Source organism: Gymnoscopelus microlampas (genome assembly GCF_963454915.1).
Source record: "Gymnoscopelus microlampas genome assembly, chromosome: 21".
In the NCBI taxonomy this organism is placed as follows: domain Eukaryota; kingdom Metazoa; phylum Chordata; class Actinopteri; order Myctophiformes; family Myctophidae; genus Gymnoscopelus; species Gymnoscopelus microlampas.
Genome location: NC_139958.1, coordinates 9,397,605 through 9,416,275, shown reverse-complemented (window position 1 = coordinate 9,416,275; position 18,671 = coordinate 9,397,605). Strand labels below are relative to the sequence as shown.

At 49.5% G+C, this 18,671-nt stretch overlaps 1 protein-coding gene across 4 annotated transcripts in view; it reads left to right on the top strand.

The window, feature by feature from the left end:
• apc (APC regulator of WNT signaling pathway) overlaps positions 1 to 11,355 on the top strand; it is a 47,532-nt gene extending 36,177 nt beyond the window's left edge. For all 4 annotated transcript variants that reach the window (XM_084047360.1, XM_084047359.1, XM_084047358.1 and 1 more), the window contains 3 exons: positions 851 to 1,231; positions 2,403 to 4,936; positions 5,663 to 11,355. In XM_084047360.1, coding sequence (XP_083903486.1) covers positions 851 to 1,231; positions 2,403 to 4,936; positions 5,663 to 8,708 — 5,961 coding nt within the window. In that variant the 3' untranslated portion in view covers positions 8,709 to 11,355. The remainder of the gene's footprint in view (positions 1 to 850; positions 1,232 to 2,402; positions 4,937 to 5,662) is intronic.
• Positions 11,356 to 18,671: the final 7,316 nt, after the last annotated feature.

The following is an 18,671-nucleotide window of genomic DNA, read 5'->3' as shown; positions in this document are numbered from 1 at the left end:
TTTTTCCTTTTTTTATATATAGTATAAAATTATTATATATGTCAGTAATTTCTTTGTATTTTTAAGTGATTTGTCATATCTGCCCTGTGGAATTTTTGATTTACAAGGCCTAAAAAGGCAAAAGTCATATGTTCCAATGTTCAATTAAATAGTTAATCGCAATTATTTGTATGACAATTAATCGTCAACTTCAATTTTGTAATCGTGACAGCCCTAGTAGTAGTACCAGTATAGTATTAGGAGTACTAGTAATAATAGTTTTACTAATAGTAGTAGGAGCCGTAGAACTAATTATTATTTTTTCTTCTGTTTTTAATGTGACAAGCACCACCAGAGTTACGGAGAACGGTATTTTGCTCCCATGTGTTCTGAATATGTATTATGGAAGTGACAATTAAATCGATTCAGTACAGTAGTAGTACTCAAGTAGGTAAAGTAGTAGCAGTAGTAGAAGTACGTATATATACATAGTCGCATTATTTCCCATATATTGCCGTATTTTCCCATTTTAAAGGAGTAGTTCACCCAAAAAAGTACTTATTTTATATCAATTTCACACCCCATGAAGCATTGAATTCATGGAGATGTTTTTGTTTTTGTCGCATTCTTAAGCCAATCATTTGATTACCGGCGGAAAGATGCTAATGTATCCGGTAGGAGACACAAAGTAGACTCTTTGAGTCTCCTACCGGAAATACACCCGGTCATCAAATTATTGGCTCAGGAATGCGGAATGCAGGAAGGCTTCATGGGGTTCCTATTAGTAATTGATAGAAAATAAAAACATATTTGGGTGAACTATTTCTTTAACCCCCACATTTCCCCATTAATTGCTGCATATCAATTCCAGGACGACGAGGTCTCTGCGTCTTCCGGCTCGAACGCCTCGAGCGGTGTCCGCTGTGCGGCATCCTACAGGAAGTACCCGGCCGACCTGGCGCACAAGATCCACAGCGCCAACCACGACATGGAGGCGGGCGAGGGCGCCGAGCTGGACACCCCCATCAACTACAGCCTCAAGTACTCGGACGAGCAGCTCAACTCCGGACGCCAGAGCCCGACCTGCGACCCCGCCGACCGCTGGGCGACCGCTCCGACCCCGGGGAGGGGCGCGCCGGGGAGCCCCGGTTACCGTCCCACGCACTACCAGGACAACGGGGGCAACGGGGCTAACGTGGCGGCCAACGAGGGCGAGGAGAAAGTACTGCTCAAGAGGAAGTACCACATCCAGGTCCTTAACGATACTTTCTATTATTCTATTAATCTGTTGTTTCAGTACTCTGTTATTCCATTAATCTCTTGATCCTTTACTCTGTTACATTAATGTATGCTAGAGTTAAAGGGCAAGACTACTTTGGTAGAGGTTTAAGGTGTGTAGTTACCTTGCCATGATGTAACTCCAAGGTGGACAAGAAATCAAAAATAATTGCTCCATTGATTAGAAATTGATAATTCTAAATATGCTCCTCATTGACTTACATTGTACGGTGAAACAACTCTCAAAGTCACTCTTTCAGCACATAAACGAACATAAACAAAGCTGATTCAGACAATATAGAACATCACCAAACCCAGTACTGTTCATTTTTTAAAATAAAAATGTTAACTTCCTGCTGATTTTACTATTTGAAGATCCGGATTCGCGGTTCCAGTCCGGGTGTTCTTCTTAATACAAATATCAAAACCAACAGGAAGTTATCATTTTTATGTGCTGGGTTTGGTGATGTTCTCTGCTGTCTGAATCAACTTTGTATGTGTTTGTTTACGTGCTAAAAGAGTGACTTTTGAGAGCTTTTTTTCCGTAGAATGTAAGCCAATGAGGAGCATATTTAGAATGATCAATTTCTAATCAATGGAGCAATTATTTTTGATTTCTTGTCCACCTTTGGAGTTACATCATGGCAAGGTAACTACACAACCCAAACCTCTACCAAAGTGGTCTTGCCCTTTAACCCATTGAGACCTGGAACGCGTCTGTGTCACTTTTTCATTTGAGCTAAAAAGCATTATTTTACACTTTGGCTATTCAAAAATAGCAGATATACAAGCTCGTAGCGCACCGCGCTACGAGCTTGTAGATCTGATATTTTTGAAAAATCTGGAAAATGTGTGCAAATCTTCTGGGGGTCCCTGGAACAAAATATTTTGAGATGGGGTCCGCGGCCAAATTCATATCATTTTGGGGGTCCATGACATAAAAAAAAGTTTGAGCACCACTGATATAGAAACATACGTTTTTCAGAAAACTGTTAGGATTTAGAAGACATTTGTAGAATCGGCTTCAGGTCTTAATGGGTTAAGACCATAAAATGATGGTGAAATAAGCTAATAAAGTCATGGACAGAATTTAATTCCGTAACATTTCTATTAATCAGTGACACGTTTCACCCCTCTACATCCAGGCCCCCTTCAGGTCCTCGGACCCCAAGAAGACCTCCCCGCAGACCCTGGCCGTCGCCTCCTTCGACGACGACGACGACGACAAGCCCATCAACTACAGCGAGCGATACGACGACGAGGAGCGCCAGGAGAGTCAGAGGGACGCCAACCCGCAGCCTATCGACTACAGCCTCAAGTACGGGGGCGGGTCCAGCGACGACGGCCACGCCGCCGCGCCTTCCCAGAAGCCCCAGCTGTTCCTCCGTGGCGGCAAGCTGCAGCCGCCTCCTTCCGCGGTGGCGACCGCTACCTCCGGCTCATCCTCCAAGGAAGAGGCCTCCCTGATGAAGAGCTCGTCCAGGAGGCCCAAACAGCCGCCTCCTCCCCCCGAGAGAGGGGCCAGCGTGGCCAGCCGGCCCGCGGCGGCCAATCACGAGACCCTCCAGACGTACTGCGTGGAGGACACGCCCATCTGTTTCTCGCGCGGCTCCAGCCTGTCGTCGCTGTCCTCGCAGGAGGACGAGGACGGGGAGGAGCCCACCGCCCGTCCCATGGCTCAGAAGGACGGGGCCGGCGCCAACGCGGCTCCCTGCCCGACCTCCTCCTCCAAGGAGCACGGCAGGATGAAGGCGCGCCACCACCACCACCACGCTCCCCCCGGCTCCGGCCACCCGCACCTGGTCCTCCCCCACAAGACCAGCCCCGGCTCCCAGACCCCGCCTCATCCGTCGGCGACGTCCTCCGGCGGCACTCCCGCGTCCTCCTCCTCCCAGCCTCCTCCTCTGCCCCCTCCCGCTCACGTCGAGCACGAGACGCCGCTCATGTTCAGCCGCTGCACCTCCGTCAGCTCTCTGGAGAGCTTCGGGACGCACTCCATCGCCAGCTCCATCCCGTCCAGCGGAGACGGGGAGGACGGCGCGGGCGGAGGCTGCTGCAGCGGTCTCATCAGCCCCAGCGACCTCCCCGACAGCCCCGGGCAGACCATGCCCCCCAGCCGCTCCAAGACGCCCCCCCCGCAGCCCGCCTCCCCTCCCACGGGGGCCCCGGCGGTCTCCGACGGCGCCGAAGGTGACTACCGCGAGGTCCGCGAGCTCCCCGTGTGCCACAAGGGCATGCCCAGAGCGCCGGGCCGCCCGGACCGGGCCGCCCAGAAGCCGGCGGGAGGCGAGCGGGTGGTGGAGGAGGCGTCGCCCCCGTCGGCCGGCGGCGGCGTCGGCGGGCCCCGCCTGCTGCTCCTCCAGGAGGAGGAGGTGCGGGGAGGCGTGGGGGGAGACGCGCTGCTCCACTTCGCCACGGAGAGCACCCCCGACGGCTTCCTGTCCCGCTGCTCCAGTCTGAGCGCGCTCAGTCTGGACGAGCCGTTCATCCGCCGGGACCCGGGGAGCCTCCTCCTCCTCCGGACGCCCCAGCAGCTCCGCGAGGCCGACCGCATGTCCCACGTGGCGGCCACGGCGGCTCCTCCCCCTCCTCCACCCCTCAGAGTGCAGGAGATGACGAGACAGGCTCCGCCCCAGCAGCCGCCGCCTCAACCGCCGCCTCCTCCTCCTCCTCTTCTCCTCCAGGAGCCCGATCACCTCCTGGACGACTCGGACGGCGACGACATCGAGATCCTGGAGGCGTGCATCAACTCGGCCATGCCCACGCGCTCCTCGCGGAAGCCAAAGAAACCGGCCCCTCCTCCCGCCAACAACAACCCCACATCCTCCTCCGCCGCCGCCTCCTCACGCAAGCTGCCTCCGCCCAGCCAGCTCCCCGTCTACAAGCTCCTCCCCCCACGGGGCGGCGGAGGACCCGTCCCTCCCTCTTCCTCCGTGGCGGTCGCGGGGGAGGAGCTTCCCCGGGTGTACTGCGTGGAGGACACGCCCCTCAACTTCTCCACGGCCGCCTCGTCGCTCAGTGACCTCACCATCGACTCTCCGCCCAACGAGCGGATGCACGCCGTCGCCGAGGGCAACGAGGAGCAGCAGCAGCAGCAGCGCCTCCTGCCGCCGGCACCTCCTTCCCGCCGCGGCCCCCCCTGTCTGGACAGCGAGGCGGCGGGCGACGACATCCTGGCGGAGTGCATCAGCGCCGCCATGCCCAAGGGCCGCCCTCCTCCCGCCGCCCATAACCTCCCCAGGGGACCCAGGCCCGACCCCACCCCCTCCCACCTCCCCCAGCACCTCCTTCACCACCACCACCACCACCCGCCCTTCCACCGGCAGGAGGTGAGGGAGGAGGACCGGCGGAGGAGCAAGCCCACCTCGCCGGTCAAGCCCATGACCAGGCGAACCCCCCGCGACCTTTCCCCTCCCACCCACCCTCATCCCTCGTCTCTCCCTCCTTCCTCCTCGACTCTTCCTCCCCCGCCCGCGCCTCCGGGCGGGGGAGGCGGCGGCGGCTTGGGGGCCAAGCGGAACCCGTCCACCGCCGCCGGGTTCTCCCTGGACTCGCCGCACCGCTACACGCCGGTGGAGGGCACGCCCTGCTGCTTCTCGCGCAACGACTCGCTGAGCTCGCTGGACTTTGACGAGGACGAGGAGGAGGAAGGAGGCAGGCCGCTGGGGCCCGGGCAGAGGTAGGCCTGTCACAGTTATTACGTCATTGTCTAATCGCAATTATTTGAGATAATCGCCATTATTTTTGCATAATCGTTTCCATGTTGAAAAATGTTCACACATTTTCAAATATAAAAAAAAAAGCAGAAACAGCAGATCTACAAGCTTACAACGCGTCACTTTGTGACGCGTTGTAAGCTTGTAGATCAGCTATTTCTGCTATTTTTAAATGTATAAAATGATTAAATATGTCAATAGTTTATTTGGATATTTAAGTTATTTGTCATAGCTGGCCTGTGCAATGTTTTATTATGAAGCCTAAAAGGCAAACAGAAATGTTTGTTTTTATTCATATGTTCCAATGTTCAATGCAGCCAAACACACGATAATCGCAATTATTTTTGCATAATCGTTTCCATGTTGAAAATTGTTCACACATTTAAAAAAAACCAAAAAAAACAACAGAAATAGCAGATCTACAAGCTTACAACGCGTCACTTTGTGACTTTGTGACGCGTTGTAAGCTTGTAGATCAGCTATTTCTGCTATTTTCAAATGTATAAAATTATTAAATATGTCAATAGTTATGTGTCATACCTGGCCTGTGCAATGTTTGATTATGAAGCCTAAAAGGCAAACAGAAATGTTTTTTATTCATATGTTCAATGCAGCCAAACACACAATTAAATCATTAATCGCAATTATTTGAGTGATTAATCGTCAACTTCAATTTGTAATCGTGACAGCTCTCGGCAGAGGGAGGAGCATGAGGACGGGGGGACGGAGCCTCCCAGGCGCCTCCCAGATGCCCGCCAGCAGCAGCCGACCAGGGAGGAGGGGAGCGAGGACGGGCCCCGCTTCTACTCCTCATCCTCCTCTCGTCACCTGAGCGACGTGGACCAGGAGAACAACAACAACAAGGAGGCGCCGCCCGGGTCACGCCACGGGCCGACAGAAGCGGACAGAGGAGTCGACTCCTCTACTCTATCGCCTCCCTCTCCTTCCTCCCTTCCTCCACCTCCCGCCTCCTCCTGCCAGACGGAGAGCCAGCAGGCCCTGCCGGCCTCCTCGTCTCCTCCTCCTCCTCCCTCCTCGGCGTACGCGCCGCGGGCGTTCCACGTGGAGGACACGCCCGTCTGCTTCTCCCGCAACTCCTCCTTGTCGTCGCTGAGCGTCGTGGACTCGGAGGACGACCTCCTGCAGGAGTGCATCTCCTCGGCCATGCCCAAGAAGAAGAAGAAGACGGCCGGTTCCGCCAAGGCGCCGTCGGCATCGAACCACGGCGGCAAGCAAGCCACGCCTCCTCTCTCTGCCGGAGACGGGGGCCGAGGAGGCGCTCTCGGAAGCATGGGTAAGGAGGAGCCGGAGAAGGAGGACAAGCGAGCTCTCAGGATGCCGGACGACGGGGAGATGGAGGAGCAGGAGCCAGAGGGCCGGGCGGAGGACGAGGAGGAAGAGGAGGCGACGGAAGGGGAAGAGGAGATACAGGCGGAGGAGGAAGAAGTAGTGCCTCAGGAAGAGACCCAGGAGGAGCACCTGGAGGTCCAAGAGGACGAGGAAGGGGAGGAGACGCTGGACTGGAAGGCCATCCAGGAGGGAGCCAACTCGGTGGTGTGCAGCCTGCACCAGGCCGCCGCCGCTACACCGCGCCTCTCCCACCGCTCCTTCACCGACTCCGTCTCCTCCTCTGACGAGGACTCTGACTCGGTGCTCTCCCTCAGGTCCTCCATCGGCTCTCCCTTTCACCTCCCCTCCATGTCCAACAGCAACAACAACAAGGAGGAGAACTCCAAGCCCCCGCTGCCCTCCTCTCTGCCTGCCGCGCCTTCTTCTGCTCCTTCTTCTAAAACAGGAACAGGAGTTCCGGGAGGAGGAAGCGTTCCAGGAGGTCCAGGCTTGGCAGGAGGCCCCCCCGGCGCGGGCCCCCGCATCCTGAAGCCGGGCGAGCGGAGCTCCCTGGAGGCGCGGCGGGTCGAGGAGAAAGAGACGGCCGCCGTGAAGGGAGGCAAGAAAGTCTACCGGAGCCTGATCACCGGCCGGCCCCGGGATCCCGCGGCTCCTCCCACGGCCCTGCTGGGGCCCCGGGGCCGGAGCAACGCCCACCTCCCCGGAGGAGGCGGCCGGAGCTCGTCCCCCAGCACCTCCCCCGTTCAGAAGAAGCTTCCCGTCAAGCAAGGAGCGCTCCCTGCTCTCTCCTCCTCCGCCGCCGGCGCCCCGTCCAATCAGAACGCCCTGAGAGGAGCCGTGAAGCCCATGCCCGGACCCCCGGGGCCCAAAGCCGGCCTCCGACCTTCCTCGTCCTCCTCCGCTTCCCCGGGGCGGGGTCAGAGCCTTCTGACCCCGCCCACCTCCTCCTCCCCGGCCTCCAAACTCTCCTCCCACCTCCCTCGCACGGCCTCCCCGGGAGGAGGCAGCTCCGCCTCCTCCACCAAGTCCTTGTCGTCCGGCCGCATCTCCTCCTCCTCCAGCCACCACCCCTCCCCCGCCCGCCAGACCTCCTCCCCCTCCATCACCACCAACAACACCTCCTCCAACAGTGGGATCCCGCGCAGCGAGTCGTCGTCTAAGGCCCTGGGAGGAGGAGGTGCTGGAGGAGGGCCCAGGAAGTCGTCCTCCGCCTCCTCTACCTCTGAGCGTCCTGACAAACCCCCCGGCCTCGTGCGCCAATCAACGTTCATCAAGGAGGCGCCGAGTCCAACACTGAAGAGGAAACTGGAGGAGTCGGCCTCCGTCGAGTCGCTCTCCTCTAGCCCCTCCCTCCCCGACATGTCCCCCGTCCCCTCGTCCAATCAGCAGCCGCTCCTCCCGGGGACCAAGCCCTCGTCCACGTCCAATCAGGAGAAGACGGGAGGAAGCGCAAGGAGAGGAGGAGGAGAAGGCGGTGGAGATCCCAACCGCTCGCATTCAGAGAGCCCCTCCCCCCGACCACGGCCCCTGGCGGGAACCTGGAAGAGGGAGGGAAGAGGCAGAGGAGGAGGAGGCACTACCGCCAACAACCCGTCCTCCACCACGTCCTCGCTCCCCCGCGTGGGGACGTGGAAGCGTGCCGGCAGCGCCTCGTCCATCCTGTCGGCCTCCAGCGAGTCCAGCGAGCGCGGCGTGAGGAGCGAGGAGGAGGAGGAGCGCAAGAAGCAGCGGAAGGGCACGTGGCGGCGGAAGACGCGGAACGCCCACGCCGCCGCCTCCTCGACGTCGCCCATGGACACCTCCTCGTCAAACCAGGAGGACGTGTGGGTGCGCATCGAGGACTGCCCCGTGAACAAGCCGCGCTCCACCCCGGGGACGACGGGCAACGCCCCTCCCGTCATCGACGGCGTCTCGTCCTCCTCCTCGGAGACCAACCTCAACCACCTCCTGTCGGAGCGGCGCCGGCTAGCGCGGAGCAACCCCTGCATCGTCTCTGACCCACAGCCACAGATACAGCAGCAGCAGCAGCAGCAGCGCTCGAACCCGTTCGCTCCTCCCTCCGCCTCGCCTCCCTCCGCCAGCCAGGCGCTCCTGGCCGCCCGGGTGAGCCCGTTCAATTACACGCCGAGCCCCCGGAGGGGAGGAGCTGCCGGAGCCGCCGCCGCCACCACCGCAGCAGCGGCGGGAGGCGACGGCCCACAGAGCGCCGGTCGGCCCTCGCAGATCCCCACGCCCATCAACGCGGGCGGCGGCAAGAAGCGAGACGCGGGCGAGAAGGGGGGGAGCCAAGGAGGAGGAGACAAGGGAGGAGGAGGAGGAGGGGGCAGCGGAGCGGAGACCGTGCCGGGAGGGGAGAGCGGCTCGTACATTGTGACGTCGGTTTGAGTCACACAGGGGAGAGAGGAGAACGGGTTTGTGGAAGAGGGTAAAGTTTGCAGTGAGAGTATTCCATTATTTATTTAAGTTTTCTTAACTCTCCCGTCCGCCAAGGGGCGTTCCCTAACAACCCGTCATCTCACTCCTCCTTCCCCTCGAGATGTTTTTTCCGTATTATTATTATTTTTAATATAAAACACAAGATGGAATATCGTCGGTTATTGATTATCGTCAGACATGGACTTCAATTGTGCTTATTTTGGAATTTGTTTCCCTTTACTTTCATTGGCGGTGTATCGGACCCCTCCCTGGAAGACAGAACGGTTTGACATGTAAATATTAATACAACAGCTAATCAACTGCTGTGGGATGGGGGAAAGAATTTTGGGGTGAAGGAGGAACTTTCGGACAGGAAGGAACTTTTGGACAGGAGAAGAGTTCCTCATCCATGTAAAAAGAAAAAGAAAAGGAAAAAAAAAAGCGAGCAATATTTATGAGGACCCGTACATGGGAATCGTTTGCTGTACAGACATTGAACTTATTTAAAACTACAACTCCCTCACTCCTCTCCCCTCTATTTCCCCCTCTCTGAGCTCACTTTCTGCAACGGGGGTCCAGCCTGTGTGTGTGTGTGTGTGTGTGTGTGTGTGTGTGTGTGTGTGTGTGTGTGTGTGTGTGTGTGTGTGTGTGTGTGTGTGTGTGTGTGTGTGTGTGTGTGTGTGTATATATATACATATATATATATAATACCCCACCTGCCCTTTTCTGCATGTTGCCTCCCAAAAGGTTAGACCCCCCCCCCCAACAGCAGTCTCTCACTGTCTTTCTCCTCTTCTTTTTCTTCGCAAGAAGACTACAAGAAACCCAAGTTTCGGCCCATGTCTTTTTTTTTGTTTTGTATAGTTTTTTGGAACATGCGTCACCATTGACACGGCATCTTAACGTCTTGTGTAAATAGATATGAAGAAAAGAAGAAATATATGCCGCATGAAAGGGAAGGATTTCGCTTTTGGAGAGGCCAATATTCCGACATTAATTTATAGCGTTATTTGGAACAATCCTAAAATCTATGTACTTGCTAGATTAGATCCTACTTGAGTAGCACATCACACAAGACTGTCATCGCTTGTCGATGAAATCGGGACGTCCGCTGAATGAAATCCTTCCCCCTAAATGGTCGATCGTATCCGCTGCCTTGTTTTCAGTCACTTTACTGTCTGTCTGAAATATTCTAATGAAGCCAAAATTTGTCTAACTTCTAGTTTTCAGCTTAAAAGCACCCTGTTCTGTAATTTACCCAGAGTTCAACAGCAACAGTAGGAATAGTAGCTACCCCACCACCCCCTCGTCAAGGCCAAAGAGCAGTAACCACCTGAGAAGAATAATTATTCTAAGTATAAATATGGGGTCTCATTTCCGGGCATAATTTGTTCTGAATTGAGCTGAAATCCCATGACCTCTAGGCTCTAACCTTTTTCTTAAAAGCGAAGCAGGAAGTGGTTACCGCCATTTTGCAGAGGAGGGGCAGAATTTGAGGGGCTTTTTTTATATCCTGAAAGTATTCATATGGTAGACATGAAAGTCGTATGAACGCACGCTATGCTAGGCTAAAGCTAACAATTGCAGAAAAAAACGACGTTAACGTAGAGTTAAAATAATCACTTGTAAAAAATAACTTATTGCTCGTATAAAGGTTTCGGATTTATTTCGTAAACACTCGTTACACCTCTCTCTGTCTGTCTGTCTGTCTCTCTCTCTCACTGTTAAAATTCACAAAGCACATGAGAGCAGTGCTGTGTCCAAGGAGTTGCCTAAAGTGGCACAAGCCACCCCTGGATTCTCTGGAGCAGCACACAATGACCACTCTGAGTGAAAAGCCAGGTTGTCCGACGTGCGTCTGAACATTTGTGATAACAGTGATGGATGAAATTATTGCAAAATGTGATGGTTCTTTGGTCCTCTAGACTAGAGTTTTCAACATGCATACAGTACGTGTAACAGGTTAAACAGGTTGTTATTATGTGTATAGATGGGGTGACTTTACGTTCATTTGAATGAATTTCAAAAGATGTAAATGGCAACGCTGAGTATCGACTTGACTGTTCGTGAATAAACATAACGGAGCACTCTATAACGTCAACACCAGAGCACTCTGACGTCAGAGCATTCTATAACGTCAACACCCGAGCACTCTGAAATCAGAGCACTATGAAATCTGATTCAGAGCATATTTACCAACTTTAAACTTGAATCACAGGAATGTAAGACACTGTATTGTTAGTAATTAAAGTAGAAATGGGTTGTGGAGAGAAAAAGTGGTAACAATGAGAAGCATGTGTCCGCTTATGTGCGTGCGTCTACGTATGCACATGCGCTCGTGCTTCATTCACCCCGCATACATAAATCAGTGCCTCACTTGGGCCACCCCAGTCAAAAAACACTCTGGACACGCCGTTGCATGAGATTAGGAAAAAAAGGAACTGACTTGTTTTTCTGTTTGTTTTTTGCCAAAAAAAAAGGAATAACAAAAAGTCTCTTATTTTCTTTCCTGTTTGCTAATTTTAACGCAATTTTAAAATGAATAAATGGTGAGTCCGTTTTACCAAATGTACAAATAAATAAAAGTGGTGGTTGAATTAATAAACGTTGAGGTTTAAATAAAGGTTGGTTGGTTGAGTCATTGATTGATTGCTTGGAAACATTTATTTCCAAAGATGCAAATGAGGTAACCTGTTTAACTGTTTGAAATGTGTACATTTTTATGTATTTTATGTATTTAAAATACAGAAAATACAGGGTGTAATCAGGTTTTGAGAACATGCAGGCTCAGAAGTCGCCTTTGCAGTTTGTTTCTTCTGTTGTGGCTGTCATTAAGTAAATAGTTTGTGGATGTTACGTCTTCAAAACATACTTGGCAGTAAAGTCTATAGGCCACCCTTGGTAGATAATGTCTCAACAACACTGGTCACGCTTGTAGGTCGGCTATTTTCAAATGGCTGAAATGTATATAGGGCTGAAGTGGCTAATGTAGTTTTTGTAATAATCCAAATCTACAAAGTAACTAGTAAAGGTTTTCAAATAATTGTAGTGGAGTAAAAGTACAATATTTACCTCTGAGATGTATTGGGAGTAGAAGTAAAAGTACTGATATGGGAAATACTCCAGTAAAGTGAAAAATACCTCATTGTTCTTAAGTACAGTACTTTAGTAAATGTACTTTACACCACTGCATGAGAGACAGACAGGGGGACCATGTCTCTCCCCCTGTTTCCTGAGAGGTAAACATGGGTTATGTCTGAAGAAACCCTGGCCAGCTGAAATTTTGTTCAAGTCCCAGTTCTACTATTATTCATTGCTGACTCTGAAATTATGAAGGCCAAACTACAAAAGAACAACTCAAAAGCACTAAAAGACAAATCTGGGGTAGAACAGTTAAATTACATGATTGATTTATGTACTTTATTTAGTAAGACATGAGAACATTAAGCCTCATTAAGCACTGAGCTTGTTTAAGTTGAGATCCCCATGCACACAAATCATGATGACATAAGAGACAGACAGATATACACACTACTATACGGAATGTCATACAATCAGCTTACAGGTTACTGGTATGAAGAGTGAAAAATATGTACAAGAGAAGAAAAAGAAAAAGGGGGGTGGGGGGTAGGGGGTAGGTTAAGACTAGGACAGGGGCCATTTTCGAATTGCAGCCTCCTGAAGGTGTGTTTTTAGGGCAGTTTTGAAAGTGAGTAGGGTTTTACACTCCTTTACTCCTTTTGGTAGGGCATTCCACATTTTTGATGACACAGTTTCAACAGTACTAAGTGACCTGCTAAGTGTGAGTGAAGTGTTCTAATGATCAGACTCTCAGTACAGAGATTCCATGTCCAAATCTCAGCCCCATAGTTCAATGCTGGAGTTTTTCAACTTCTACCCAGGGGGCAAAGGGTACCCCCCTGCATTTGCCCTGCCATAAAAGGTTGGCGGCCACCAGAAATAATATCTGTGACCCAGTAGGATCACAACCTATATGGACAACCCGGTCAATTTTTTGCTGGAAATCCAATATGGCCGCCTCAATATTGGCCCCTATCAGAAAATAGCTTTGGCGATAACTTTTGAACCAGATGGGCTAGAAATGCAAACTTGGTGTCTATTTCATGGTTTCAGAGCATGACAAACTCAATGGAATACTTATCTTTATGATTAGGTGTGTCTGGACCTTTACTTTGCATATTTCCAAGATGGACGCCACCCGAAAATGAGTTTTACGATGACAGCTAACTGTTATGGCAAAAAATCTGCTTTTTAAGCAATATGAACACATTTGGTCAGTTTGAGCTTTAATTTCTATGTTGTCAATATGGCTGCAGTCATAAATAATGTATGGTATTACATTTTTGCTCATATTCTATCTATAGTTGTGGGGATGATTGCAGAGAAAAATCTGAGAAAAACCCCACAATGTATCATTTTAATAAACTAACTACAATATAAACAGACACCTGCACACTCCCAGACTTGCCAAAAACTTCAACTTTAGGGCTATACAAATTAACATAGTGGTATGCATTCAAGTAACATAACAAAATATAGACTACTTAGTGACTAACAGAGTAAAAGCGGATTTGCGGTTGCCTACAAAAGGTTCATTTTGACCTCTATGGTGCTGTCTTGCCTGCTTCTAAAGCCAATGATACTATGGTACAATGCTATTCACTGTCACTGTTGTCACGTGTTGCACTGATCCTGCTGCATTGTGTCTCCAGTCCCTGGCAACGGCATCCTAAGTAGCATGGAATTTCCTTCTTTGCACAGGAACAGTTTTTCTGGCAGCCTTTGATACAGCTGCATGATATTGCCTTGTTCATTGACACAGGCCAGGCTGGCTCGGTAGATGCAAGGGGGACTGCATTGCTATCCAGTCGAGGCGTCCAGAGATGGCAGTCCTAGGAGAGCAGCTGCTGCTTTTTCAGGATTCATTGAATGGGCAACCAACTGCAGTCCTCTGGGCAACCTTCCTGGAGATGTCAGATAGCCTATTCTCCAAAGGTTTATCTACTACGATCGGGAAGGTGACTGGACAGGACATCTCTGTGAATCAGCAAGAATGCTACCCTACCTCACTGCAGCAGGCCACTATCTTTGGCCTGCAGCAATATTTACCTCTGTATTTGGCTGAGATGAAGAAACTACCAGAAACAGCTTCAGAGGTACATGAAGCACTGATGGCAGGTGTATTTGTTGGCAGACGAGCAGATGGCAGCCACAACAGTGTTGCTCTTGACATGCTACTGGAGCAGACCTATAATGCTGATGCCAAGGAAGCAAGCGGTCTGGATGGCATTACACTCAGCCATGCTGCCCGGACAAAATGTATCTACACAAAACCACTCACTGCAGCTGTCTCTGCAGAGCTCAAGTCTATGCTCCACCTCCACTCCTCCAACCCACACCATGAGTCTGGTCAGAGTCGTGTAACCCGGGATGCAGAGATGGTAGTCAAGGTCATGGCAGCAGTGGAGACTAACCCATTTACAGTGAGCACATCATCCATGATCAACATATCTACAGGACAGTGTGCTGATTCCACAGTCAAGGACGACTTGATGAGTGTGAAAGAACTGGGTCTGAAGGCACTGTGTGAATCACTGTCCAGTGATCAGAAGAAGACAAGCATAATGAAGCTTAACACTTTCCACACTCAATCCAAAATCCAAAAAATCGAAGGGGAAAACCTCAGCACCTGGCAAGAGCAATGAAATTACTGCCCTCCTGCGCATGACCCAAATTGGTCGTTCCTGAAAGGTGATTAGGTGAAGCATTTGGAACAATCGCTGAACGATACCAACGTCTGCTGTTGAATGATGTGCCTGCTGGCACAGAGATCATTCACTTCTGTTGTGACCTGTACAGTGGACCTAGTCTTAAGACAGCTGAGCAAGAACACAGATATGCTCGACCAAAACCTTCCAAAGAATATGAAGTCAGTATGCATTACACAGCTCCAGATCCTCGGGAGTTTTTTTGCTGTGTCAGCTAACAAGGCATACCTATTGAGTTTCCTCTGTGACGAATGGTGTGAAAATGAGAAACTTAAGTCGGCCCTTGGTCCAACACATCTTTACCTGGGTGGGGAGTTTAAAGAAGAGACAATGAGTGTGGTGATCAATGAGGGGTCTATTGAAGATGTCCCTGCACTAGAATCCACACAACAGGAGGCTGATACAAGAATAATACTCCACACCCTGTACACAGTGTACAGTGTCCAGAATGACAACGTTGACAGAGTTGTCATCCATGCCAATGACACAGACATCATCATCATGTGCCTTAAAGCAACCCATCTCAGATGCCTTCCAGAGCTGTGGGTGAGAACAGAGCAAAATTAATACCTTCCTATCCATCAAATGGTATCAGCACTGGGGCTCGCACAGTGTCGTGCCCTGCCCTTTATCCATAGGTTAAGTGGCAGAGATACCACCAGCTATCCCCTCTTCATTGGGAAGAAGGCATGGTTCAAGGCCAGCATGTGTCTGGATCTCCCTGCACTTGAGGAGTTTGGTGAAAACTCTTCTGATTCCCTCTCAGATGACGTCATCAATCAGGCTGCTGCCCCCGACAGAGAATGTCTTTGACCTGCACCTGAGAAGAGCTGCTCTCGCAACCATAATAGATAAATGTGCACACATCGCCAAGCCGGATATTCCCTCTTTCGCAGAGTATGGATGGTCTCTCAGTGCTAGCAATGCAGTCCCCCTTGCATCTACCGAGCCAGCCTGGCCTGTGTCAATGAACAAGGCAATATCATGCAGCTGGCATCAAAGCTGGCATCAAAGGCTGCCAGAAAAACTGTTCCTGTGCAAAGAAGGAAGTTCCATGCTACTTAGGATGCCGTTGCCAGGGACTGTCCATATAGATTGTGATCCTAGAGCAGGGGTGCCCATTACGTAGATAGCGATCGACCAGTAGACCTTTAAAAGTTCAAAGATTTATAATGGAGGTCGATGGAAGAATTTGGGACCTCAAAAAAACACGTTCACCTAGAAACTCCATTCACAGTTCAAAAAATCCACCTTACTGTGGACATGCATGCTTGAGATTTTTTCTTTGAAATCATTTGTAGTTTGGGAGATATTTAACTTTAAGCGCCCCATGCATTGTGGATGCGGCAAAGGGAAACGAGTACAGGCTACTAATCCTACATACTTACTGCTAGTAACCCCATTCATACTTTAAAATGTTCATCTTACTGTGGACATGTTTGCCTGAAAAGGAATCTTTGAAATGTTGCATAGTTTTAGAATTGTACTCCTTTAAAAGTTCCACCAGGAAACCTGGTTTCATTCATTGTCGATGCGGCAATGGACATTTAAAGGCAGGCTTACAACTACATACTTACGCCTAGTAACCTCATTCATACTTTAAAATGTTCATCTTACTCTGGACATGTTTGCCTGAAAAGGAATCTTTGAAATGTTGCATATTTTTAGAATTGTACTCCTTTAAAAGTTCAGAGTTTTTGAATGTTGGCGGATGGAAGGTTTTGGGACCTCAAAAAAACACTTTCACCTAGAAACTCCATTCACAGTTCAAAAATTCCCCCTTCTGTGGACATGCATCCTTGAGATGTTTTACTTTGAAATGATTTGTAGTTTTTGAAATATTTAACTTTAAGCGCCTAATGCATTGTCAATGGCAATGGATATTTAAAGGGAAAAGGGTACAAAGTTTTCAAGGCTAAGTTAACAGAATAAGTCAGAACCTCTGTGGTGCAGTGGTTTAGATACAGGACCTGCAACCAGAAGATTACCGGTTCAAATCCAACCAGGACAGGTCTCCAACGAATACCTGACTCTTGCACCTTTATCTGATCTTTCACTGAACAGCGTGTAAGACACCATAGAAAGTATGTACCATGATGGAGCAGTGGTTAAGATTCAGGCCTTACACACTGAAGGTCCTGAGTTCAAATCTCGCAAGGACATCTTTCTAACTTTTACCTGGGGCTTTTACCTTTATATAATCTTTCAGACAAATTCCACGCAAGTCAACAGAACATGTAAGGACCTCTGTGGTGCAGTGGTTTAGATACAGGACTTGCAACCAGAAGATTCCTGGTTCAAATCCAACTGGCACACTTTTTTCTTTCCCAAGACTCAAGACCCAAAAGAGTCTTGAGTCGAACCAATTACTCCCGCGGAGACATCAAATTTCTCTTTTGGGCCATGAGTCCCAAGACTCAAGGCCCAAAAGAGAAATTTGATGTCTCCGCGGGAGTAATTGGTTCGACTCAAGACCCAAAAGAAGGTGAACTGACTGTAATGATTCAAAATGTCATATATAGAATAGAAACCCCATTCAAACTTTAAAATGTTCATCTTACTGTGGACATGTTTGCCTGAAAGGGAATCTTTGAAATGTTTAATAGTTTTAGAATTGTACTCCTTTAAAAGTTCAGAGATTTAGAATGGAGGTCGATGGACGAATTTGGGACCTCAAAAAAACACTTTCACCTAGAAACTCCATTCACAGTTCAAAAATTCCACCTTACTGTGGACATGCATGCTTGAGATTTTTTCTTTTGAAATCATTTGTAGTTTTGGAGATATTTAACTTTAAGCGCCCCATTCATTGTCGATGCGGCAATGGACATTTAAAGGCAGGCTTACAACTACATACTTACGCCTAGTAACCTCATTCATACTTTAAAATGTTCGTCTTACTCTGGACATGTTTGCCTGAAAAGGAATCTTTGAAATGTTGCATAGTTTTAGAATTGTACTGCTTTAAAAGTTCAGAGATTTAGAATGGAGGCGGATGGAAGGTTAGGGTTAGGCTATAGGGACCTCAAAAAAACACGTTCACCTAGAAACTCCATTCACAGTTCAAAAATTCCACCTTACTGTGGACATGCATGCTTGAGATTTTTTCTTTTGAAATCATTTGTAGTTTTGGAGATATTTAACTTTAAGCGCCCCATTCATTGTCGATGCGGCAATGGACATTTAAAGGCAGGCTTACAACTACATACTTACGCCTAGTAACCTCATTCATACTTTAAAATGTTCGTCTTACTCTGGACATGTTTGCCTGAAAAGGAATCTTTGAAATGTTGCATAGTTTTAGAATTGTACTCCTTTAAAAGTTCAGAGATTTAGAATGGAGGCGGATGGAAGGTTTTGGGACCTCAAAAAAACACTTTCACCTAGAAACTCCATTCACAGTTCAAAAAATCCCCCTTCTGTGGACATGCATCCTTGAGATGTTTTACTTTGAAATGATTTGCAGTTTTTGAAATATTTAACTTTAAGCGCCTAATGCATTGTCAATGGCAATGGATATTTAAAGGGAAAAGGGTACAAAGTTTTCAAGGCTAAGTTAACAGAATAAGTCAGAACCTCTGTGGTGCAGTGGTTTAGATACAGGACCTGCAACCAGAAGGTTATCGGTTCAAATCCAACCAGGACAGGTCTCCAACAAATACCTGACTCTTGCACCTTTATCTGATCTTTCACTGAACAGCGTGTAAGACACCATAGAAAGTATGTACCATGATGGAGCAGTGGTTAAGATTCAGGCCTTACACACTGAAGGTCCTGAGTTCAAATCTCGCAAGGACATCTTTCTAACTTTTACCTGGGGCTTTTACCTTTATATAATCTTTCAGACAAATTCCACGCAAGTCAACAGAACATGTAAGGACCTCTGTGGTGCAGTGGTTTAGATACAGGACTTGCAACCAGAAGATTCCTGGTTCAAATCCAACTGGCACACTTTTTTTTCTTTCCCAAGACTCAAGACCCAAAAGAGTCTTGAGTCGAACCAATTACTCCCGCGGAGACATCAAATTTCTCTTTTGGGCCATGAGTCCCAAGACTCAAGGCCCAAAAGAGAAATTTGATGTCTCCGCGGGAGTAATTGGTTCGACTCAAGACCCAAAAGAAGGTGAACTGACTGTAATGATTC